This window comes from Lupinus angustifolius, chromosome LG12, assembly GCF_001865875.1.
Source record: "Lupinus angustifolius cultivar Tanjil chromosome LG12, LupAngTanjil_v1.0, whole genome shotgun sequence".
NCBI lineage: Eukaryota > Viridiplantae > Streptophyta > Magnoliopsida > Fabales > Fabaceae > Lupinus > Lupinus angustifolius.
The window spans coordinates 18,174,633-18,199,556 of NC_032020.1; the positions used below are offsets into that span (position 1 = coordinate 18,174,633).

General features: G+C 34.0%; 6 protein-coding genes and 1 long non-coding RNA gene across 9 annotated transcripts; 3 read left to right on the forward strand and 4 right to left on the reverse strand.

The window, feature by feature from the left end:
• On the reverse strand, positions 1,559-3,409 carry LOC109362689 (protein MIZU-KUSSEI 1-like). The gene has a single exon (XM_019608662.1). The coding sequence runs from the start codon at positions 2,980-2,982 to the stop codon at positions 2,107-2,109; it is 876 nt and encodes a 291-aa protein (XP_019464207.1). The 5' UTR covers positions 2,983-3,409; the 3' UTR covers positions 1,559-2,106.
• LOC109362691 (protein Dr1 homolog) lies at positions 4,135-7,257 on the reverse strand. Of its 2 annotated transcripts, none has more exons than XM_019608665.1 (6): positions 7,012-7,257; positions 6,829-6,891; positions 6,218-6,307; positions 5,588-5,682; positions 5,318-5,386; positions 4,135-4,580 (listed from the first exon to the last, which is right to left on the reverse strand). In XM_019608665.1, exons 2-6 carry the CDS (start codon positions 6,881-6,883, stop codon positions 4,422-4,424), a joined length of 468 nt encoding a protein of 155 aa, XP_019464210.1. In that variant the 5' UTR covers positions 6,884-6,891; positions 7,012-7,257; the 3' UTR covers positions 4,135-4,421. The 2 variants fall into 2 exon arrangements, with proteins under 2 accessions (XP_019464210.1, XP_019464209.1); XM_019608664.1 differs by having other exon boundaries at positions 4,135-4,583.
• Positions 11,453-11,965, reverse strand: LOC109361944 (probable calcium-binding protein CML15). The gene has a single exon (XM_019607469.1). It carries the CDS (start codon positions 11,930-11,932, stop codon positions 11,453-11,455), a length of 480 nt encoding a protein of 159 aa, XP_019463014.1. The 5' UTR covers positions 11,933-11,965.
• On the forward strand, positions 13,797-14,631 carry LOC109361766. The gene is made up of 2 exons (XR_002109326.1): positions 13,797-13,974; positions 14,477-14,631. It is a non-coding gene; the product is annotated as an uncharacterized LOC109361766 (long non-coding RNA).
• On the forward strand, positions 16,277-18,953 carry LOC109362375 (calcium sensing receptor, chloroplastic-like). Its single transcript, XM_019608114.1, has 6 exons — positions 16,277-16,611; positions 16,712-16,948; positions 17,739-17,931; positions 18,087-18,228; positions 18,400-18,531; positions 18,657-18,953. The coding sequence occupies exons 1-6, from the start codon at positions 16,411-16,413 to the stop codon at positions 18,895-18,897; spliced, it is 1,146 nt and encodes a 381-aa protein (XP_019463659.1). The 5' UTR covers positions 16,277-16,410; the 3' UTR covers positions 18,898-18,953.
• On the forward strand, positions 20,288-22,659 carry LOC109362378 (protein CHAPERONE-LIKE PROTEIN OF POR1, chloroplastic-like). 2 transcript variants are annotated; one of them, XM_019608118.1, is made up of 5 exons: positions 20,288-20,433; positions 20,570-20,670; positions 21,007-21,389; positions 22,103-22,179; positions 22,271-22,659. In XM_019608118.1, exons 1-5 carry the CDS (start codon positions 20,375-20,377, stop codon positions 22,419-22,421), a joined length of 771 nt encoding a protein of 256 aa, XP_019463663.1. In that variant the 5' UTR covers positions 20,288-20,374; the 3' UTR covers positions 22,422-22,659. The 2 variants fall into 2 exon arrangements, with proteins under 2 accessions (XP_019463663.1, XP_019463664.1); XM_019608119.1 differs by having other exon boundaries at positions 20,570-20,667.
• On the reverse strand, positions 22,932-24,655 carry LOC109362377 (tetraspanin-11-like). Its single transcript, XM_019608116.1, has 2 exons — positions 24,082-24,655; positions 22,932-23,420 (listed from the first exon to the last, which is right to left on the reverse strand). Exons 1-2 carry the CDS (start codon positions 24,589-24,591, stop codon positions 23,103-23,105), a joined length of 828 nt encoding a protein of 275 aa, XP_019463661.1. The 5' UTR covers positions 24,592-24,655; the 3' UTR covers positions 22,932-23,102.

Genomic DNA, 24,924 nt, shown 5'->3' on the forward strand with positions numbered 1-24,924 from the left:
GTTATAGCTAAGTGATAAGGACCACACACTAGTGGATCTAGGACCCTGGGACCATATAAACCCTATACTAAAAAATATGAAGTCTAATTAAGTTGGACCTTATAATGGCCTGTGGAAATGTTAGCATGGACAACATTAACACACTTACTGCAGTAATTAGAGCAATGATGATATGAATTTAGTAGCCAAACTTTATTTATGAAGCAATAAGCTTTTACATAGTGTATATCTTTAGGACTTAGGAGAATGATGACAGGATGATTTAAAAAGAAAAAAGAATACATTGGTTTCGGTGAAAGGCATTTGATTCTGTCCTAGCTGTCAGCCAAGTATACTCATCTTCACTCTTTACTCTTTCAAGTTGCAGAGAAAAATAGTAGCAAAATTTTAAAGCCAGAAAACTAGGAGAAGGAAAGGTAAAAGGCTGAACCTGTTGGTATGATCAAATTATCAAGTTGAAGGACTTTTCTTTTTGTGTGGATATGAGGGTTATGGTTATACATGTTAACAGTGTGGGGGAGCTATAGTCTACACTCCACACTTTGATACTCAACCTGCACAAATTACAATGAGTATTGGACTAGTGAGAATGTTACAAATTTGAATTGGAGACCAACAAAAGAAAAAGCAGTCAACAAGAGAAAAAGCTAAGAGTTCAGTGCATAAACAAAGGAAAAAGGAAGAGACCTACTGTCAGAATATTAGCATATGTATATGGATTTTCTTTTTATTCTTCACATTGCTTTTTATGACTTCTATGATTAGGCATTAACAAAGTTCTTGGGATCACTTGACAAACAAAATTGTGCATAAAAAGCAATGATTGGAACAATCTTCACTTTTAGACCAAATACTCAAATTTGGTTGGAATGAAAGAGCATGTTGATAAAGAATCCTAGTTAAACAGGGAAAGAAGGGCATCAACAGGAAATAAATGAAAGGGCAATCAAATGAACCATAAAATGAAGCTATCATCCAAAACCTTCCTATACACTAAAGCAAACAAAGTACCATTTGCAGAATCTATATGAGTAGAACTGACATAATAGAATCCTAATGAAAGAAAGTTAGATAATATTAAAAATGTTTGCTATGATGTGCTCACATAAAAGTAATGATAGTCTATGGAGATAGATGGAATCAATAAACATAAACCTCAATAATAAGAATATGAGTAATGATAGTCTATGAAGATAGATGGAATCACTAAACATAAACCTCAATAATAAGAATATGAGGCTTGGACCATTAAATTTGTATTAGTCCAAGCAGCACTTATATTATAGGGATTACAAGGTTCTAAAGTGTGGTATGCAATCACATTGTAATTGATAATTGCGATCACATTTTCTTGTAATTTTGCCCTTTTTACGGTCTCCGCAACCGCAATTTAGAACCTTCATAGGAAGTGAATTGAATCATGAAGCAAATAAACTCATGGGGGAAAGAAAAAGATAGAGTGGCGTGGGAAATACAGTGCAAATAAAGCAGCTTCCCATTTGGAATAAAATAAGATAGCATAATGAAATGGCTAAAGTTAATAGACGAAATAAAAATGTGAAGACAAACATGAATTGCATTAACCTCACTGATTAAAGGATTGGAAAGTAAAACTATACATATACACCTTTTATGACCCACCCACCATCATGTTGTGAAGTATTTGTCACCCACCATTTTCCCCCTTTCTGCCTTGGCCTACCCTCTATTCTAACAACAAAAGAAGAAGAAAACACACTCCTTCTATCTCCAAGAAGAAGAGTGGAACAACAAAAGGAAAAACCTGGAGAGGAGAACTAGGTCTCCATTTCCATGATTGAAGAGCTAAACTAAACAAGGTAGTATAGGAATAAGAATAACCTAGAGTTCCAAAATACACAAAGAACAACTAAGAAAAGGAAACTAACAAATACAACTACTAAACAGAGTTTTAAGTTGTAGTCCACAACCACAATTGAGAACATAATGTTGTGATTTTAACTGTCTTCGCAACCACATTACAGCCACAATTGCATCTGCTACAGCCAGTTTTTGCCACAGTTGTCAATAATTACGATAAACACAACATAGCCGCAAAACATAGGTTCCAATTGCACTGGTGCTCTGCTAGACTCTAAGCAAATAAATACTGAGTTCAGGTGCTCCATTGCTGTCAGGATTCATCATGTAGAAAGCCTCAGAGTCTCTAGACCCAACAATTCTCTCAAATCTTGCCCTCATGTACATCACTTCACCACCACCATCACTATCTTTATCTTTATCTTTATCATTATTCCCTGCTGGCAAAACACCAGCACCCATTGAAATTGGCTCCACTGCTTTCAGAATATCCCACTCCTTTGCCCCACATTCTCTTCTACTTGCAAACCCACATTTTTTGCCATTGCAATATGTCCTCCAAAGAGGTTCCTGAAGCAACCTCATCACACTAGCACCACTACCTTTCTTCTCTGTTGCTTCTTTCTTCTGTTTGTCACACTCGAGGGCAATTCTGACCAACCCAGAAGCCATTTCACGAACCAAACCGGTGATTGGGGTCGCAAGCTCGATGAGGAACGCAGGTTGTGAAGTTGGATCCTTTTGAAACGCGATATGTACATGGCCACGACGATATCCGAAGAGTGTGCCAACTACACGAGAGCCAAGACCAAAGGATATGTTGCTGTTGGAACGGCTTTTAGAAAAGACAGTGAGAACAGAACGAACCTTGGAGATTGCCACTGCCTGAAGCTTCTTCCTTGTGGTGGGTGCATGTCCTGGAAGTGGAACAACGTTGTTGATGTTATTGTTATTGGTCTTATGATCCTCTTCTTTTGTTGAAGTCTTTTCCTTTTCTATGATTGTGGGAAGTTGAGGTTGAGAGTCTTCATTTACAACCTTGTTATTGTTGTTTGGCCAGTGGAAATGGGTGCTGGAGGACAAGTTTTGAGATTGAGGGGTTGGGGTTGGGGTTGTTGTGTCCATGACTACTAGTGTCTTCATCTCAGAAATGAAAACGGGGTTTATAAGAGAGAGAATGAGAGTGAAGGAATGTTGTTGGGCTTGTGAGTTGGAGTAAATGATTCTTTCTTTGTATTGTAGATGAAAATTGTAGAAATAATCTCATTATATTATGTGGCTTTGGGTAGAGAGAGTGAGTGAGAGTGCAACAGAATCCTGACAAAATAAACATAGGCAGACCCACCAGCTGATATAGAGAGAGAAAGAAAGTGCATTTCAATTAGAAAAGAAAGGAATCTGAGGAGACAATGTGTATGCTATTTCGCTTTCTGGTAAAGACAGAGAGAGACTTGTGCTTACTTGACTCAACACTTTTGACTATTGATCTCTTCCAATTTAAAACCGTTTCATCCTTCATTCGACCAATTTAGTTTTAAAATGAGAATTTGATTTATCCTCCTCATGTCAAAAAGAAGAGAAAAAAACTTGGATCCCATCTAAATTTGTTACATTTGATCTATGTTTTCGCTTTTGTTATTTTTCTGTTTTTTTGCACAAGTTAATCATCATTCATCAAGAAGCATGTTCCAAAATTATTAGTTAAAACACGACAAATTTAAATTTATACTGCTTATATTTTCAATTTATTGAACCCTTCACGACTTCACTCATTAAATTTATTAAGTTTGAAACGGTAAAAATAAATTACTAACAAGCAAGAACAAACAAAACACAAGGCCATCACTGTTGAAAGTGAACTCGGCACACTTCTGTTGCATCTATGTCTTCTAGTGCAGAGGTACACCTTGGTGACATCAGGTTAGGGGTTACTGAATTCTCATGGCTCATGTTGGCGACAGAGGCTACATTATACGTATCTACGACCTGACACCTCATTGTATATGTCCCCACAAGCACAAGTACTCAATCCTATTACGCTGTCCACAAAATTCACATTAAATCCAAAACAGTCTATACAGTTCATTTAGATTTCTATTAATGGAAGCATCCGTTTATTTATTTTTTAAGGAACAGCTAAAAGAAGGTGCACAAACCGGGCTATTATAGGACCTTAAGTTATGGATTCATTACTACCATGGCGAAGAGTTTAATCCCACTGTCTCATTTTAGGGATTCAAACAGAAATAAACAGACTACCGCTTCTATTTAAACATAATTTGTAACAACCTAACATAGTCGCTACGGTCAGAATTAAGCTCAGAACTATAAGTACGAAGAAGATACAGAAAAGTAAATGAAATAATTACAGGTAACTCTAAAATAATGGGCAGGTTTTGACGAACTCACTAATTACATTGACTGACAAATATGGATTCAGAGGTTAAATACAAATGGAGAGCACACCCACATAGGGCCAGTAAACTAGTGAATATTTTTTTGTACACAGTCGAGCTAACTAGAAGGCACATAGACAGGAGTCAGAAGGGCTTGCCTGTCCTTCAAGAAATAAAGATCTAAAGTTAGCTATCTAAACTTTGGTCACCATCTGGCTGTTTGGGAGCAACTGCCCCACCGTTCATCCTAGCACGTGCCTCTGCAAACATCCTTTGCTGCTCTGCTAATGCTTCTTCCTCGGTCATCTCAGCTCCATTGCTCCACTTGCCAGCTTTTAAAGTATCCTGCTGGAATAACAAATGTCATCAGAAAATAGTTTCTCTTTCTAAGCTAAAATCACTGTACAAAAGTAATTAACTGGTTCAAAAATTCACTTTCAAATTAAACTGATCGATAAAACGTGCCCTCTTGCATCTTTCAGTGTATAGCCAAAAACAATGAGCATTGATGAATATCAACTCAATATAAACTAGATGGTTGAACTCATGCCAGACCACAAAATCAACATTGTTCGCAGAACAACCAATTAAAACTTCAGGATTTATGAAATACCTAAAACATCTATGAGCTTATGACATTAAAAACGACTGTAAATTCGTGGGAGATTTCGATTTCACAGCCAAACAAAACACCAGGTCATGCTCTCAAGTCTCCATCCTGAAAACACCCACTGGCCAGTGCAGAGGAATAGAATGGGGACTGGGGAGCACTGTCAGATTACCATACAATTATGACTTTTCCAGCATATATCACCTCTATGACACCATTTCCATGGGTCTCTCAACCAAGGTGATTAGGTGGGAACACCAACTGGATTGGAGGCTTCTTTAGATGACCTCAATGACGTCTGCATGTGCTTGCTCCGTCAAAGACAGTATCTTAGTTTTTATTAACATTTTCTTTTTTTGGGAGCGTTCACCCAGAGAAGTTCTTGGGCGGGTAAAAGAGTATCTATGCTAAGCGGTATTATACAACTCTAAGCAGTTCAACATGCACATGTAGCACTACTATTAAAAATTACCATAGTCTCCAGCTTGTGCTGCTCGTACGCTGCATATACTTCTTCAATGTACTCACTAAATCCAAGTACCTGGTAAAAAACATGCAAAATAATAATGAAACATACAGACATGTATAAAACTTCCAAACTACCCATTCTTGACAATGTCACTCTTGTATATGATTATATTATGAACACAAATCTATGCAGACCTTGGAATGCTCCAACTTCGGAGTTGAAAAGAGCTAATTTTAAATAAACTGAATTCTCTTTTATTTAAGACATCAATACCTGCAAAGCCTTCAATACATGCTCAGGTGCTATCGTCCGTTTTTCCTCTCTGTTACAGACTTCATTGGACTCGGATGAGACGAGATTTATAAACTCTACAATGATATAGATCAATAGCGAAATCCTATTCAGTAAGAGTAAACTGAGGATATAAAGCAGGAAACAGAAAGCATAATTGAAGGCTAAGCTTTACACACATAATATAAGGGATACACAAGCAAACAACAGTACTATAACATGTTCAGAAAGTAAAACAAAAAAGCAGATTATCACTTCATTGGTTTTTACCACTAAAGACATTATTAAACTTCAGATGATATGATACTTTATAAAGCATATTGTATTACATGGTTGGATCATTATTCTACCATGTTTGGGCCAAGGCTATCCTAAGCAAGAAAGCAGAACCATGTGTGATTAACAAATTATACATTTAAAGAGAAATGACAAGTATATACCAATACAACCATTTTGATTATAATAAAAATAATAGAATAGCAAGTTCATCAGTTTGTGCACCACCAAGGTGCACGCTAGAAATTTAGACTAAGCATAAAAAAGAATCAAGTCAACAATGCAAGCATGATATGGTGGTGGCAATGAAATAACAAAAGGCAGGATATTTCTGACCTACACAACACTCGATCAGTAGATCCTGGGCATCTCTTGCAACACGTACATCCGGGGGCAACATCTCTTTAATGATTTTTGTCATTGTAGCTGGTAAGAAATCATAGCTTCAGTAAGTTATAAAATAAAAATAAAATGCATTATTTAAAAATAATCAACACCAAAATTCTTTATAGCACAAGTCAAAGTTCATGAAGCTAATCAAGACTTCTATATCTAGCTATGTATGGTTTATGGCTATCGATGCCATACAAAACCTGAAAGTCGTATTTTGATTTATATCCACGATAATCTTTTAAAACTCCATAGGAATAAAAAACAAATGTATTTAAAAATCATTAGTTGCCATTAAAAAATGTTAAAGAAGGTCATTTACTTTTCAAGAAAATCACAGTCGGCAATTCAAATGAAACCGATTTTTTCCCCAGATAACTTCTCAAATATAATAAAAACCTAGGAGCGTATCAGATTAAAAAAATCTCATCAAATTTATCAATGCAATTTCCAGAGACCACGGTAGTAAAAAATTGATTCCAGCACATATCGATTTAAATAATATACAAAATCACCGAGTATGCAATCGAATTCAATAACAGCGATATAAAATATACCTTTAGGAAGCGACGCATCTTCCTTCGATTTGCCAACGATGTCCATGGGCTCCATGATTCAACCTAAAATCCAATCCAACGAAAAAAACAGTTAACGCACAAAAATACAAACAAAATCGAATAAAGAAATCGCAGATCTGAAAAATAGCGACGTAAACGGAACAAAAAGAAAAGCGAACTAACCGATATAGCGGATCGAACGAAAAACAGAGATGAATGCGAAACTTCGAATACGGAAACGGAAGATGAAGAAGATGAAGAGGAAGAAGGAGGTGAAACGAAGGCATGGTTGAGATATGTATTTATGAAGAATGTTTCAAAGGATAAGAGAACTTGTTCTCGCTCGTATCCTATTAGTGCAACCCACGCTACACAAAGCGCGTTGACGTTTCCCCATACCACGCACTCTCATCACGCTTATTTCGGAACTGCTAAACTGAATGTTTCTTCTGCCCTCTTTTTTTCGCTATTTTTGTAAGATTTTTTCCTTTTAATTAAATTAAGGATTAGTGATTGAAATATAGTAAATTCATTATATATTTTTGCATCATAAAAATATATCATTTTTTATTAATTATCTGACCCCTTTTAATATAATTAGCTAATAGCCCCACTAATATAGGAATTTTAAAATTTCAATTTAATTTTTCATAATGGAGAATTATCTTTTAGCATAAGTTTTATTACTACATTGAAATATTAGCTTTCATTAATTTATTTTTTCCCATATTATCTTCCACCGAAGGTAATCATGTTCGAGCTGAGAACATTCATAAATATATGGGACTAACTCTATCAGTAGATATTTTTTCACTTAAATCAACACCCTTATAAATAGCTTTTAATGGTATAAATAGTAAGGAGAATTTCTTTTGATAAGTGATTGATAAATTCATTAAAATAAAAATTTATCTCGTAATCATAATCATTCTAAAATTTCAAAATAATGTAAAAATATGAAAACTACATTTAAACAAATAATTAATACAATATTATTTTTATTTATTTATATCTATATATATACTATATATAAAGCCAAAACTTGAAATAACTTCCCCCATGGTATAATTTTTATTTCCTATATTGCCCTTAACATTATTTAATTTTTACAAAAAAACTATATGCTCCTAAGCAACTACCACCAATACATTAATTAACCCCATATATCACATTAAATTAAACATTATCATAAATACACAAAAATATAATATAAAGTACACCGAACACAACAAATACATTTTGATTCAAAAAAATCAAATATATAAAAATTGAATATGTAATATCACACAATATTCGCTGGCAGGCACGAAGTACCTGTACACACTAGTCTTCTTAATGTCAATAGTCAATATCATATTAGTTATATATAGTTTTTGTTGCATGCATATGTATAACCATTTATTGATAATCTAATTTAATGTATCATTTTTTATTTCTTTATAAATTAAAATAGAAAATAGTTTATACATGTGTGTAAGGCTAATTCGAGTGGGGAATATCAATAGGTGTGTAAGGCTAATTAATGAATATCTTTTTCATCCACAAGACTTGAACCTGAGACTTTACTTAAAAAGAATCAAACTTATATCACTTAAACCAACACTCGTTGATATATTTTAAGTCTTTAACACTGTTAATAATGGACACTAAACAAAAAATCAAATAAATTATAGAATAAGCAAAGTTCTAGGGCGGTAATAAATGGGCAAATAACCCTTTTTGACTAGAATCAAGTAATGTTTATTAAACAATATAATCAAATTTTAATGCTGTACAGAGAACTAGTTAAGAAATTTTCATAATTATGATAAGGATTTAAATTTCAGTGTTCAGTATTTAAATTATGTGCTGAACTTTCAAAGAATGTTTCAAGATTATAGACATGTTTTGCTTCTTCAAGCTTACACCTACTCAACGGATTAGGAGTAAGATAGATGCATTGATTTTGATAAGGACATAATTGTAATAGTGTAGATAGTTACTAATAGAATTATAGAGGAAAAGTTAGTTCGATAAATGAGTTGCATAAGTAACTCGTGATAAAGACATAATTGTAATAATGTAGCTAGTTAGTAATAGAACTGTGGAGGAAAAGTTAGTTAGGGAAATGAGTTCTATAAGTAACTTGTTAACTTGTAGAACAAGTTACTTAGTTTAACATATACAAATTCATTCACAATATACTCTTCTTCTTGTAATTCTTGCATAATTCAATAAGAAAGTTCAGATTCTATTATTCTATTCATTAGAATCTATACCTTTATTCACTTGAGGTTTCGAATTACACTAGAATTCTTAACTTCTACAAACATTCATATCAATAACTTCTTTTATGGGAAGAGAAATGACAGAACATACACAAAGAACGTTGAAGGAAGTAGAAGAAGAGTGTCTGGAATATCGGATAGTGGAGAAAATTGAGAAACACATGATGGAGCTTGCGGCTGAAATTCACAAGACATTAGCAGAATCATTGAGGAATACAATGGAGGAACTTATGAAGAGGAACAAGCAAAATTCAGAAAGATCACCCAAGAATAGAAGTTTTAATTCTAATGAACAAGAATGCACGCAAGGCGTTCGATGTTGTGCTTCAGAAAAAGTTGATATGGAGAATATAATAATTGATGAGAACCAAAGACACTGGAATGATGAAGAGGCTTCCTCTACATTAAGGCAGGAAAAATTGAGTGATGAAACTTTTAGGGTTAGTTTGGGAGTTGGATTTTAGAGGAGAAGGAATGGAAAGGGAAGACTTGGGAGTCTTCTCACAAGTGTATTTCATAGCTCTCAAGCCTTCTATTTCCATTCCTTCCCCTCCAAAATCAAACTCTCAAACTAACCCTTAGCGATTATGAGGATGATAATGAGAAGCATGATGTTGCACAGGAGGAAACAAATGATGATGAGAGTGCGTTTTTTGATACTCACGATTTTCTATCATCCAGTTCTTTCAGAAGTAACATGTCTGATTATAGAGTGTCATCTTTGTCTTCATATAGTTAATGGTTCTATGTATTTGAATCTAAGGAGGTTGTGGATCCTTCAATTTGCAAACCATTTAATCCATTACTTGGAGAAAAATATGAGGCTAACTTTCTAGATAAAGGCCTTCATTTTATCTCAGAGGAGGTCAATCATCACGATAGTTGCATGTCATCGTGAGGGTAAGAGTTGGAAATTCTGAGGGGATAGCAACTTAAAGAGCAAATTTTGGGTTGATCAATTCAACTTGACCTTGTTGATACTTTGACTTTGGAATTTGATGATGGGGAGATTTTCGAGTGGAGCAAGGTTACTACTTGGAATCTTGACAAATTGAAGATGGAACGCTCTATGGTTGGAAAAAGACACATATTATGGGTCTTTCCTAATCAGTCAAAACATATGGATACATATTTTCATAGGTTACAACCTTCTTCCATGTGTACAATGTGAAGTAGAGATCAGGTGTCCTCTTTAGGCTACATGAAGGAAGTAAACTGAAGCAACCAGTCCCTTATTTCTCAATAAATTATGATAACTTTTGATTGCTTCAGTATCAGAAAGAAGGTTATAGTCAACACTGTAGAATAGTATGTGATTTGTTGTTGTAGATGATAGAAGAATAATCTATTTATCATTCATTCTTTGATATGTATGAGTCGAGTGACATTTGAGCCCGACTTGTCTTTTTGTGCACTTTGTCGGTTTAAAATTTTATGTTTCTCACAATTTGCAATGCTCTGCATTTATTTGACTAAGTACGGTTACACAGTTCTTGTAAGTTCTAATGTACATCACAGAGGATCTTCTGAGTTTTAAGAGTAACAGATTATGGTAAGAATTAAGAACTTGGAAAGAGGTCACCTGAGTCACATAAGGCTGTTGGACCATACTACGACCGGGAGCCTCAACCACTGAGAAATTTCATTGTTACTAGGGTATAGGAAGAGTGAAAAGTTACAACGTCTTGAACCAAAACTTTAAGGCATTAGTTCCATAAACCTTTTCTACTTATAAACTCTTTCACTCCTCCTCGCATATTTATGTGAGACTTCACACTTAAATAAACCTAACAAAGACCTTCTCCAAGCAAGAAGAAAATACCATTAGATTAGTTCAGGCAAAAGATGCAAAAGAACATTATACCCTCAGTCTTTGGGACTACTAATAATGTTAAATGTGCACACTTATACACGCTGATCTAATATCAACAGAAGATGTTAAGTTGTGGCATTGATTCCATTTATAAATAGGCATTTTTGTGAACACTTAACACTGCTTTATTTGATAAATAATTGATAAAACACTCATCTCTATTAATTCAAGTAGTTTGACTTCATTCTGGAAAGTAGGTACATTATTATAATTAAGGGGAAGGGGTAATAGAATTATTCATCAGAAAGTTAGCTGAAATAAGAATGTAGTTATCATACATTGTATTTGTAAGACAAATCAAATAACCTTACTTGATTCCATCATTTAAATTGAAATTATTCCTCAGAAATAAGAATATAGTGGTGTAGGACAATCCAAATATTCTTACTTGATTCCATCATTCAAATAGCAAACTACAGAACAAATCATTATACTAAACGCTACAACACATCCAACAAAATAAATCATTATACAAGTTAATGAGTCAAATGAACATGTTTTGGCCATTGGAGGCAGAGCGAGCCATAATAGTAGCAAACTCATTGAAACTAATTACACCATCACCATTTGTGTCAGCCTCTTTGATCATATGAGTGAGTTCTCTATATGTTAGAGGCTGACCCATTTTAGCCATTGCTCCTGCTAACTCCGCCGCCGATATATATCCATTGCCGTCGCGATCGAAGGACTTGAACACACCTAAGAGCTGTTCTTGATTAACCAATACCTGAGCATTGATATCAGGCAATATGGTAGAGACCAATTCATCAAACTCAACAAACCCATTCATATTTGAGTCCATGTTGGCTAATAAAACTTGAACTTGGTCACCTGAAGGCTTTAACCCTAGAGAACGGAGAAGAGCTGCTAGCTCTAACATGGTTAGGCTTCCATCTGAATCCATGTCAAATCTACCAAAAATTTCCCTTAACTGATTAAGTTGATGAACTTGAAGCTTTGACATCTTAACTTAATATCAATCAATATAATGAAGAAAGTAATATAGAGGCTTAATATATGAACACTATTTGTATATTCCTTGTGAGGGCAATAGTGGAAATGCAAATGGAAAACGCGTCGGTGTATTAAGAAGGGACAGTAGTATATATATGTTACCACTTACCACACACACATATATATATTTTGTCCAAGGAAGGTTCTATCTCGTAGAGAACTCTGGCTTGATTGAGTTATGAGTTGTAGTCAAGCTGGAGACAAGGTCAATGTATTACTCCCTCCTATCTTATTATAAGACAATAAATTTCATGTGAAATTTTGAATTTTGAATACAGAATTCATTTATTTTTATTGTTCTAATTATTTTTTTATTATTGACGTTATCACGAATCAACAGTTGATGAATAATAATGAGTAAGGATCATCTCCTTTAATTGAGATGCAAGTGACATATGTTAACACATAAAATGCAATATATAATAACAATTTTATCCTTTTGTTTACTATAAAATTACTTTTTTGCCATTAAAAATGTGAGCAAAACAATCACTTGTCTATATTCGTTAATGGAGAGGATCTTTGTTCAATAATAATATATAAGTAAAAAGTAATATTACAACATTTTTAAAATCAAAATAACTATTTTTATCTGTTTAGCTAAAAATATCTTATAAATAATATTAAAAGATTAGTTCATTCTATTAAATTTGTTTGGTGAATTTCAAGATGCATTTGACTAATCTACTTATGAGTTGAGGCAGTGATTAATACCTAACATTTAACAATATAAAAGTGACACTACTGAGAAACTTCATTATCCATGTGATGCTCCCTCCTTACATGCCGTAGGCAACATCTAAGGTGAGGTGGCTTTGTTTTCATAGATAAGATTACATGTCTTATTTATGTCTTACTTTATGTATTAAGTCAATCACAAGATTTCATTCATTTTAAAAAAATTATAAAAATTAAAATTTTAATAATATTTTATAAAGTTTAATTAATCTGTGACAGAAAAGATAATTATAGGACATATGATCTTCTCCTTCTTTTCATACTGGGTTACTTTCATTATTGTAGGAAGCTAGTGATGTACGAGGATAGAGATAACATGACAGTATTAATGTTCTTTGCCAAAATCCCTAATTAATCTAGATATGGCTAGTTGCTTTTTCTAGACAAGGGAAGAAACAAACTATCCCATGGGAAATCTTTGTACTATTCGTTGGAACTATTTAGACATCATTGTTGGTATTTAATGAAACCAACACTTGTTGTCTACAATTGTTTATGTACTATAAGTTATAAATATGTTAATATATGTCAAATGATATAGCTCCCTAATTTACAAGCTATAAACATCTCTAAATAGCATGTCAAATACAAGTTTAAACTCCTTTTTTTTGTTACAAGTTTAAACTCCTTTTATCAAACACCAATAATTACTATTTATATATAAAAAAAAACAAATTAGCCTATAAAATATCGATTTATATTAAGAGTTAATTTAATTATTAATAATAACACTACATTAATTCTTAATTTATTAATTACACTACTCCTCAAAATGAAATCAAGAGTATGAATGACCTATTTAACTGTTTTCATGATTTAGTTTTGTATTTGTAAAATAAGTAAATTGCACCAACAAATTATTACTCTAGTGATATAAGTTTTGATCTTAAAAATAGTCAAAAATTCAAAATTTTGATTAATGAAAGTAATAAAGAATAATATACTATAGAGAAATGAGCCCTTTGATTATACAAAACAAAAGAGTACCAGAACCGCACGTTTTGTGGCTTGAAATTGAAAACAGTGACGGTTATGAAATATGATTGGTCCAGCGCAACGAATGGAAGTAAGGGTATGATTTGTGCCGAATAGTTGCGAAATAAAGGGTGAAATAGTAATTTTAACTACAGAGGAACGAAACAAACATAAAAATCCACAAAGGGCTCGTTTGAAAAATCAGTGGTGGATTACGCTGAGAGAGAGAAAGAAAGAGAAAAAAGAATAAGACATAACCCTCGCGGCGGCATAGAAATGGTGACTCCTTCGATTCATGCTACTAAGAATCACATACATCAATATTCCCTCTCTTTTTTCTCTATTCATTAGATTTTGCTTTTGATTACTATTAATTTATATATATTATGTCGTTCTCACAATCTGCATCTCAGATCTATGCTGAGGTGAAGTCACTGGAGGCAGAGGTTTATCGATCTCTTCGTGAATTTGATTAACACAAACCATGAATCGATCGATAAACCTCTGCATCCAGCGCTTACTTTTCCTTTCTCAACTCTTCAAAACCATTATTATTATCATTATGATTGAATCATATTAGATGTTTTATCCGTATTTTTTTAGTGAGGTTTAATGAATTATTCAATGTTCCAGTTTGTGATGATGTTATTCTCACAAAATATAGACTCAGTAATATTAAATTGTCTATTTCTGCTGTAATCTTAGGAAATGTTATGTTTACCTATATTTCCTTCTATGGTTTTTGATTATGTATCCTTTCAGTATTCTTTTTCATTACCAGGCCAACAGATTGAATTTCAGCTTTGCAACAGTTGAAAGGACTTTCGGTGGAAAATATTGGTAAACAGATTGAAGAATGTTTTTGAATCACGGATGATATTTCATCTTATTTCGTAATTATCATTTTATCAATATTAATTTAGTTAATTGTTTGAAAATGCTTCAATTTTGATTCCTAAATAAAACTGATAGCAGAAAATGACTTTGCACAGAGAGAAAAAGAAAGTGGTGTATAATCCTTAGATTTTCCCTTCGGTCACATGAATAATAATCAATGGACCACACAGTACCTCTTTAATATATTATTTAATTAAAATTAACAAAATATAAAAAATAATTCAATATTTTATATTATTTGGTGGAATAATATAAAATATTAGATAGGGACACGAAGACAATAACTTTTTGGGACAGAGGATTCCAGTCCCACCAGCTAGTACGAGTAGCGTAGATTACTCGGTCATCACTCAACCCAGTACCCACGTCTTCAAGTTTAATAATGCTTAATTATTGTGGTAATGGCCCTGCAAGTTTTGTCAACTGAAATATCTCAAATAACTATTACTTTCATAAATTATTAACAAGAGAAATTTTGAAAAGTCTCCTTAAACTACTTGTACAGAAATTTAAAATAGGAAATATAAATTCGAAAATGTTGCATTCAAAACTTAGAAGATTTCGAGTTTTATCATCCTTTACACTTATTAAACAACTAATCTCATTCAACACTTCCAATTTAATTAGAACCAGGAAGCTTAGAGCAGCAAAAATTTCAACTCTAGTTATTGTCTTTGCTCAGGTCATAACCAATGGTAACTAGAAGCAGAAAGTTGTGGTAGTTTGGCCATTGACGTAAAACTTGACGTTTATGGAGCTATTCAGAGCGACAATGTAGATCTTGAAGCTATTGGATAGAAGTGATTTTTTCCGAATATTATGTGAAGCCAACCAAATGCATCTTGATTCTCCTTTCCAGCACTGAACTGATGACTAGTCTCTTATTTTTTATGATTGTGCACTTTAAATCGTTTGAGTTTTTAATGGTTTTTAGTCGTCTAACTAATGCACAATTAGTCTAACTTTCTAACTTATGCATAATTAGTTCTTGCATACATCTTCTCTTGTAAATTTGAGTTAAAGCAAAGTTAAAAGGTTTATAAACTTAATTTTATGACTCGAAATTAACATGACATTTTAGGTAAACAATCACATCAGGTAAAGTCTACGAAGTATAAATTTAGCAGTACACCCATGCCTCCAAACTCCAAAGTCAAGCCATACAAGTTCCTTATAAGCTAACGGTATTCTCCAACGCTGTTAGAAATGGGCAACATGGCGTTCCTCATGGATCCCACATCTCACAGACAACATGCAAAGAGTTTGGTTTGTAGTTTTGGACCTTCTCTTCTGTTTATAAAACAGGTAGAAAAAGAAGAGTGGGGATGTATTCACTCCAAAAAAATAATGGGTAAGTTGGATTTTGTAGAAGAATAGAGAGAAAATGAAGGATTAAGAGTTATCTCACAAGTATATTTGATAGTTCATAAATCTTCTATTTCTATTTATTCCCCTTCAACATTCAACTGTCAAACAAACTTTTTATAAAAAAAAAAATGAAGTTGTACCAAAAAAAAAGGTTAAGGTTCTATTATATTCCAATAATATGAAAATTGACTAACACTTGAAAGAACAACTATAGATCTCGAAAGAGATTAGTAGGGCTAGAGATAAATTAGTAATACAAAAAAAATAATAGATTAAAGCTGACTAATCAATGACTTGGCGTCTTGCACAGGTGAAGAGGACCTCTGGTCAAAAGAAACATGCCACGTGGGATTGATGATAATGTTTTTGATCCTCAAAGTTAACAAGGGTTAAACTCAGTTTCCATGTCCACTCATCTCTCATTACACTAAGTCATTAACTATTCACACTATGGAGATTTCTGCAATGGCTTCCACCACTCCTTCTTCCACTCCCTCTCTCACACTCAACACTTTCTGCAAACCTCCTCAACTGAAACATTCCCATATCTCACTCCCAACCTCAACCACCATTTCACTTCTCACTCTCTTCTCACCTCCCTATGAAGCCAAAGCCTTCTCCAAGGATCAGATTCTCTCTTCCATAACCCAAGTAAACCATAACAAACTTCACCATTTTCAACAAATTTATTGTATATTCATGCATGTGTGCGTGCCCATTAATTGAAAATTGCGTTTTTTGTTGTTGATAGGTGGAGAAAACGATCGATGAGGTTCAGGATGTGGGTTCCAGTTTTTTGGACACTTCACAACATGTTTTTGAAGCTATAGGGAATGCTTTGAAACCAGGCATCGAAACGGCGTTTCCGTTTGTGCAGCAGGCTGGGGAAGAGGCTTTTAAAGTTGCTTCACCGGTCATATCAGAGGTTATAAAGAAGGCACAAGAAGCACTCCAAAGTTCTGGTGTTGATGCTCAACCTGTTCTCAAGGTTTGCTTCTTTACATCATATTTTGTACTTCAACATATATATTCTCTGGGTTGGATGAATGAATTCATGCATATATAAACTATTAGAAATGTTCCTATTAAGTAATAGTATCACATTTGCTATAATTACATCAATTATACTAATATAGCATGTTAGTTACATTGGGCGGGGGATAATTTTTTCAATGCTGTTTTGTGGTTATATTTCAGCCATAATGTGCTAAATAGATTTATCTCTGGCTTTAGGATGTAGTCACAGGTGAATAATGTAGTGTGAGGTTTTTGCAGAGTTTGTGACTTTGTGCATAAATTTTATGAAGACCAAGCAATTTCTTGTATCGAACTCGCATAGGCTAGGTAGGTATCCGGTAAAAGAACTTGGAGAAATTCTAGAAAGGCACTCTTTTTAGGACTCTCTTTGAGACATTTCTCATATGGGACTACTGAATGACATGATTCACTCTCTATTTAATGAGTCTTACGAGGTTGTTATTAGTTTTCCTCAAGAATATATTGTTGGAAAGAGGGGACAATTGCACAAGCTCGGATAATGTATCTTAACTCAAACCTTAAGACGTGAAATTTTTGGTGTAATCCCTTATTAAGTTTATCTTGTTTATTCGTGAACAATATTGTACTTCGTTTATTTGCGTATACACTTGAACTCATATTTAAATTCGCAACAATTCTATTTCAACTTTGGAGAAAAAGTTTTTACCATGTTGGTAATTTTATTCATATTTGAATAACCAAGCCTAACAACATGATTTGGATACTCTCTTTGATATCAGGCAGTGACAGATGCTGCAGAACAAACGACCAAGGTGATTGAAGGTGCCAAGCCAATAGCTTCAACAACTGTTGAGACCATATCTTCTTCAGATCCTACTGTGATTGCTGGAACGGCTGGAGCACTTTTTATTACATACCTTCTGTTTCCTCCAATCTGGTCTGCAATCTCCTTTAATTTCCGTGGTTACAAAGGTACCCTTGACATGTTTAAATTACGTCATGTCTGTATGGCTACACAAAACCATTGCATGACTGAGTTTTCAAGCTCCACTCCTACATCATGGAGCAACTTATGTTAACCATTATTTTATTAAGGCTAACGCACTTCTGCTTTTATTAATTTGTAGGCGAGCTTACCTCTGCTCAAACCCTTGATCTGATATCTACCCAAAACTACATTTTGATTGATATTAGGTCAGAGAAGGATAAGGACAAGACCGGCATCCCACGCCTTCCCTCTAGTGCTAAAAACAAGTTGATTGCCATTCCGTAAGTGATCCTATAGCTTCAGTTTTTGTAGTTTATATATGCTTATTTGCTGGTTTACCACTTACTAGAAAGAGAGAAAAAAACATCAAAATGCTGTCATGATTAAATTCTTATTGCCAAGTTGTGTACTGGATGCATACCTACTATCACTTGTTGTCACCTTAAACTCAGTTTGGAAGAACTGCCAAGTAAGCTGAAAGGAGTGGTGAGGAATGTGAAGAATGTGGAAGCTGAAATAGCAGCTTTGAAGATTTCATATCTCAAGAAAATCAACAAAGGCACTAATATTGTGATCTTGGACTCGTGAGTTTCTTTTCAAGTCTATCATCATATATTTTAAACCATTCAAGCCACTCTGTTGACTTCAGTAGACTCTAAATTCTAGTTACACCATTGTATTGATTTATTCTTTTGGATTATATTATTAGGTACTCGGACTTGGCTAAAATAGTTGCAAGAACACTAACCGGCCTCGGTTTTAAGAACAGCTGGATTGTTGCTGATGGGTTTTCTGGGGGCAGAGGGTGGATAAATAGTAGGTTAGGAACAGATTCATATAAATTTTCATTTGCAGAGGTGCTTTCACCATCCAGAGTCATTCCTGCTGCTGTTAGAAATTTTGGTACAACAAGCCAATCTAGTAGGAAACTTCTGCCTGGGTCTGACTGAATCTTTTTCTGCATTCTAATGACTCATTTTTATTGATTAAATTGATCATGTGATAGGCTGATAGAATGTTCACTTTCAACTCTTCACCTTTCTTGATAGAATGTTCCTGGTTTATTACCATTCCCAATCACTGCAAATCATGGACATGGTTGAAATATTAATATCCATAATGGGAAGACATGTTTTGCATTAGTTATACATTTATAATTACAGTACTCACTGTAAGCAGCAATAACAATCTTTGTCAATGACTTTTTTTATGCTTCTATAACTAGATTAGTAGTCACCATAATAGGCACTGCATATTGGGCAACCAGTGTGAATAACTCATCAGATTTATCATTTGATCTCAATAAAGCTACTGATGTAGAGGAAGACAGAGTAGATGGGTCACTCAATGTAAATCAAAATGTTCAAACATATGTCCTCTTATACTTTTTGTATTAGTTTTGACTTTTTATAGTGTAGTTGTAAATTTATCAAAGGTTGTTGTAGTTTTGAAGTTGCAGATGTATTCAAAGATAATTATTTTAAAAACATTGTTATTGTTGGAAATGGATTCTACTCAATGCAATGTTAAGAAATCAAATGTAGTTGATAGAATTCCCTTGCCATATGTGCTTGTAACAAATATAGATCAACTTCGGTCTATATGTCTAGAAATGAATTAATATCCAAGTTTTGAAGACACTTTTAATGAAAAATAATAATTTGTATTCTAAATATAACAAATATTAGTTTTTTGTTTTAAAGAATTCCCACTACTCCTTCGTCCCTAATTATACACAACCTTTTGCTTAATTCACAAAAAATAAGAAAAACATAAAAATAATTTTACTAAAATATATATTATATATATATACTAGTACTACTAATGGTATCATCTCATTTTATTAGCGAAAAACAAATCTATTGCAGGGTGTAACTGCTATTTTCAACAAGTGTTATTTATAAGAATCAAACCCTTGACATTTTGATGTTTCTGACTATTTGGTCGGACTCCAACATATTGTTGGTTAATATATATAAACATTTTAACTTTTTTATATAATATAAAGAAATTGAAGCATTTATTAAAATATGAAGAAAAATATTAATGGATAAATGTAATATTTAAGAATATTTGAAATGAGTTATTTTTTTTCACATAACTAACGACAAACTTTTAAAATGTGTGATTGTCCTGCTACTCACCATATTTCAACTATTAACTTTTTGGCATTCAGAAGATATAGTGAGGTTTTACCAGTTACTTCATGTTGGTAGTTATTTAATGTTATCTAAATAATATAAGAAAAGCCAAAATGTTATATTTCCCTTTTTTTAATTTGATATGTATAAAAAATTGTAATTGTCGGAGGGCGTGTACCCTAGCAGCAAGTAGTAGATTTGGCTAAAATACATACGTGGTATACTATCCTTCTTCGATTAGGGTTCCTCATTCTTCAATTCTCATTCCATTCCCAATAACACTAACATGCTCTCCCTTTCGCTTTCACCTTCGTCTTTCACTTCCATTTTCTTCCACAACAAATGGTAATTTCTAATCTCTCTGTCTCTTCCTTCTTTCCATGCTTAATTTTTATGATTATTTTAATTTTAATTTTTGAAATTATTATATGGCGAGATTAATCAGAAAAATACAAAACTTATCGTTTTACTTGAATTTCAGTGCCCTACGTGAAAATACAAGGAATCTGACATCATTTCGCAATGTTTCAAGTTGCCCTAGAATTAGATGCGCACTCGATACACCCTATGGAGGAGGAGGAGGTATATCATCTTATCTCTTATCATTGAGTTACATGTTTTATTAATACTAATTACTAATTGCCCCCATATTTCTATGTGTATGTTTATTGTGTTTACAATTGGACAATATTGGTGTAATCAGTTGGAATTCGACGAAAGCCGGTCTAGCTTATTCGCTTAATTAAACAAATATGTTGAAATCTCAGTTGCATAGACACCATCCTTTATAGTCATTCCGCATTTTTCCTTACCTATTTCACAAAAACTGTGCATATCTGCTACTTAGCTATGTTTCTCTCTATTTTCCACCCTGTGGATTGAACTATTTGATATATGTATTTATATATACTTGTACAGGTAACGTCCAACAATTTCCTAGAATTAGTGTTTGGGATCCTTACCGGCGCCTTGGGGTTAGCCCTGATGCTTCCGAAGAAGAAATTTGGGGATCCAGAAATTTTCTGTTGCAACAATATACTGGACATGAGAGAAGCGAAGAATCGATAGAAGCTGCTTTTGAAAAATTATTGATGGCAAGTTTCCAACACAGGAAGAAAACAAAAATTAATTTGAAGAGCAGGTTGAAAAAGAAAGTAGAGGAGTCTCCACCATGGATTAAGAACTTGCTCAACTTTGTTGAACTTCCACCAACCGAAGTTATCCTCAGAAGACTGTTTCTCTTTGCCTTCATGGGTGGTTGGAGTGTTATGAACTCTGCTGAAACTGGACCTGCTTTCCAGGTTTGCTTTGAATTTCTTAAATTATGTATTCCCATATGCATACTTTTTTAAAGTAAAGCTGAGTTGTATTTTTCAAGAAGAAAATAAGGAAATTGCATTATGCTACCTTCTATCAGAAGAAAGTATATATTTATATTGTCCTTACCTTCTCCCACCATAGGTTTATCAGAGTTGAACCATACTGTATGGTTTAGGGGAATACCAATCTCTAGATATAATCTTGCTTCCCTAGGCTATAATAGTATGCCTGATATACTTGAGTTATGTTATACTTTGATGATGAGATTTTAGTGATTGTTGGCTTTCTTTAGCTATCACTGAAGGTTGTCTAGAAATTTCAGATCAAACCATTGTGTTTGGTCATTTCTTGTGACTACTAGACTTTAGGGTTAATATTTTTAACACTTTAACTATCAAGTGTAATTTCAATCTCCCCCTTTGCAATGTGGCCATACGAATGTTCATTTTTTCAAGGCTCAAAGTCTTTCGGATAAAATATGCATTTTAGCTTTGTTAATACATATATGGTTATTATTTCTTTTGTTCACTACTGTATGAAGGCTTAATAGGTATTCTGACCATTTTTGTAAGGATAATTTTTTCTTAGAGTTAAGTCAGGACATTGTTGAAGTATTTGTCAGCTCTCTCTTTCAATTCCTGCTTCCACTCTTCTTGCATGCATTGCTTATTGATGAATCATTCTTTTGCTGCAGGTGGCAATCTCTTTGGCTGCTTGCATATATTTTCTCAATGAAAAAACAAAGAGCTTGGGTAGATCATGCATTATTGGGTAAGTAGCAAGAGAGTGACATACTTACAATCAGTTCCTGTTTTTACTTTAATTTTTGTTTAATCACCATCTAATTTTTGTACAATCATAGGTTTGGAGCTCTAGTGGGTGGATGGGTCTCCGGTTCATTGCTTGTACCCAATCTTCCATCTTTGTTGCTGCGCCCACCTTGGACACTTGAACTCTTGACGTCATTGGTAGTTTATTTCTTCTTGTTCCTTGCTTGTACTTTTCTCAAGTGAAGTGCCAACTATGAAAGAATAGTTGCTTGCTGAACAAACTCAATTTTCCCCTTTCTTGAGTGAGCTGAGTTGTCAATGTTTGACCAGATGATTATTACTATAGATGTTACTATATTAACACTATTTCTTTGCCCAAATTTCGTCTTGGTTCGTATTTTTGCATCTGTCACCACTTTCATCTTATTTTCTGTATGTTTCCTCATATGGTTAGAAACAAAAATAAAGACACCAGACGCTAGAATCAAGTTTAAACATATTGCACAATAGCTCGGCAACTTTAATCTCACCATCCTCGATTTCGGCATGAAATGATACTGTGGTTCTTTCACATTTGATTGAGGTAGTCCTAACTCACTCCCTAAGGTATGCAAAGTGCAAAGAGTAAGCTCTCGTATGCTGGGCGTGTGGTTACTGATATGTAGTAGATAAAAGTTTGGAAACGCTAAAACAGAAACACGTTAAAGTTGGTTGAAACTTGTCCAATAACTTCAAGAAACCCACCACAAGTTTTACAAATGTCAATGCTAAAAATGATAATAAAAGACTGGATAAGTTGAATGACCAGGTCCAACATACAACATGCATACATATAGAACACAGCCTAAAAACGACAGAATACATGAAACATAAAAACACTAACGAAATAGAGACAACCTAATTTCCTATGCTACTGAATATTTGTTAAGGATTAGGAGCTCTGGGGTGCTTGCCAAGCGAGTCCAATCGGTTGTTTCTGATGGCATAGCAGCCCAAGATATATATGGCTGTGACAAGAACAAGAACACAAGCATTGAATACGGTGAGATGTTTCCACTGGTTCCTAATGTTAGCAAGCACTCCTCCTTTGCATGAATTGCAATCGTAACACAGCTTGTCCTGTTTATTATTCCAAATGGCGCAGTCTGAATTATTTGCTGGTGGACCTGTCTTTGGAACTTCCCAGAAAGTGGCGTTCTTCATTGTGTATCCACAGTACGCCGGTGGCTTACAGCACCCAGACTGAACAAACATAAAACCAAAACAACCATTAACTTATTGCTACACTATATGCTATTATCGCCTATTCTGCATGGCACAACATACCCATATATCAGAATGCAAAAAAAAACAGAATTTATCATTTATACCAAACTTGGAAACTTAAACTCATAGGCACAAGTTTGAAAAACTTACTTTTGTCTATAGGCTCCCCAGTGCATTGATGATATCTAGATTTAGTTAACATTTTTTTCCAAACTCAAAGTGTGTATTTTTGGGAGAGATATTTTTAACTTAAAAGATACAAATCAAACTTTGACCTATCTGAAATAGTTGTTAATATAAGTAAATGTAATTTTTACGTACCCCATACTGCTTTACATGTCTTAAATTAAGACTGATTTTCATAACAGAATATCAGTAATGATAAGAAGTAATCTTACACTCCTTTTATACTTTAGAATGGTTGATCATGAGCAAAATTTCCAAAGCAAGAATAGGTATAAAAATTAGAGGCGGTTGAGGAAAAAGTGTGTGAAAATATCATTTTTCTCTACATGATTAATTAAGTAGGAAGTCATTATGAGAGAACATTCGCTGGCTTACCATACTGTTTCATAATATATCTTGTCTTTTCATAACGAAAACCATAAAATGTTTAGATTAAGGGAAGTAACACAACCTGAGTAGTGGACAAATGTTTGAAAATGAGAGATTCATTGTTACGACCACCATTGAGAGCAAGGTTTTGACAAACATGTGCATCCATCAAACAACTCTTGACTTCATCCCAGTTTTTGTTGTTAACCACATAACGTTGCAACCAGTGTGAAAAATCTGTAACCTTGTACTCTCCATTCCCTTTCACAGATACATTCTTCCCCACCTTCCTGTTTGTTACGAACAACGCAAAGATGGTGAAAAAGACAAGCCACACAATGAGCAAAAAGGTGACAAAAAGGTACATGTAGAGTGCCACGTTGACACGGCACATCGAGCCTACTATTGCCAACGTGGACACAAGTACCACGAAGACGCCTCCAAAGAGCAGAGGGTACTGAAGTACCTTCTGACAGTCTGTGGAGGCGCCTCCGTGGACATGGATGTAGGCAGAGGTGCCCACCGCGGCGAGGCCAATGATCAAGGAAAGTATGTTAAGAGCACCAACTAAGGTGTTGCTTATACGGATCATGGCGTTGAAGAAAGAATGTATTGAGAAATGAAACGTAGGATTTGGTGTCTCAAATGAAAATATTGCTACAACAAGAGCAAGAGATGAATTGGAGTATAAGAAGAAAGAGGAGGAGGAGGTTATAGAGTAGAAATAGTAACTGTTTTATGTAAGTGGGGACGCTGAGGTTAATGGGAACAAAAACGGTTGCTTTAGGAGTTTGAATATTTGTGTGACTGCATGTGGATTTTCAGTTATTCTAGGAGTGCTTGTGACAAATTGCTTATTATTAGTTATTCATATTTAATTATTGATTAACTCTCATACTTATGGAGGATAAATTATTACATTGTT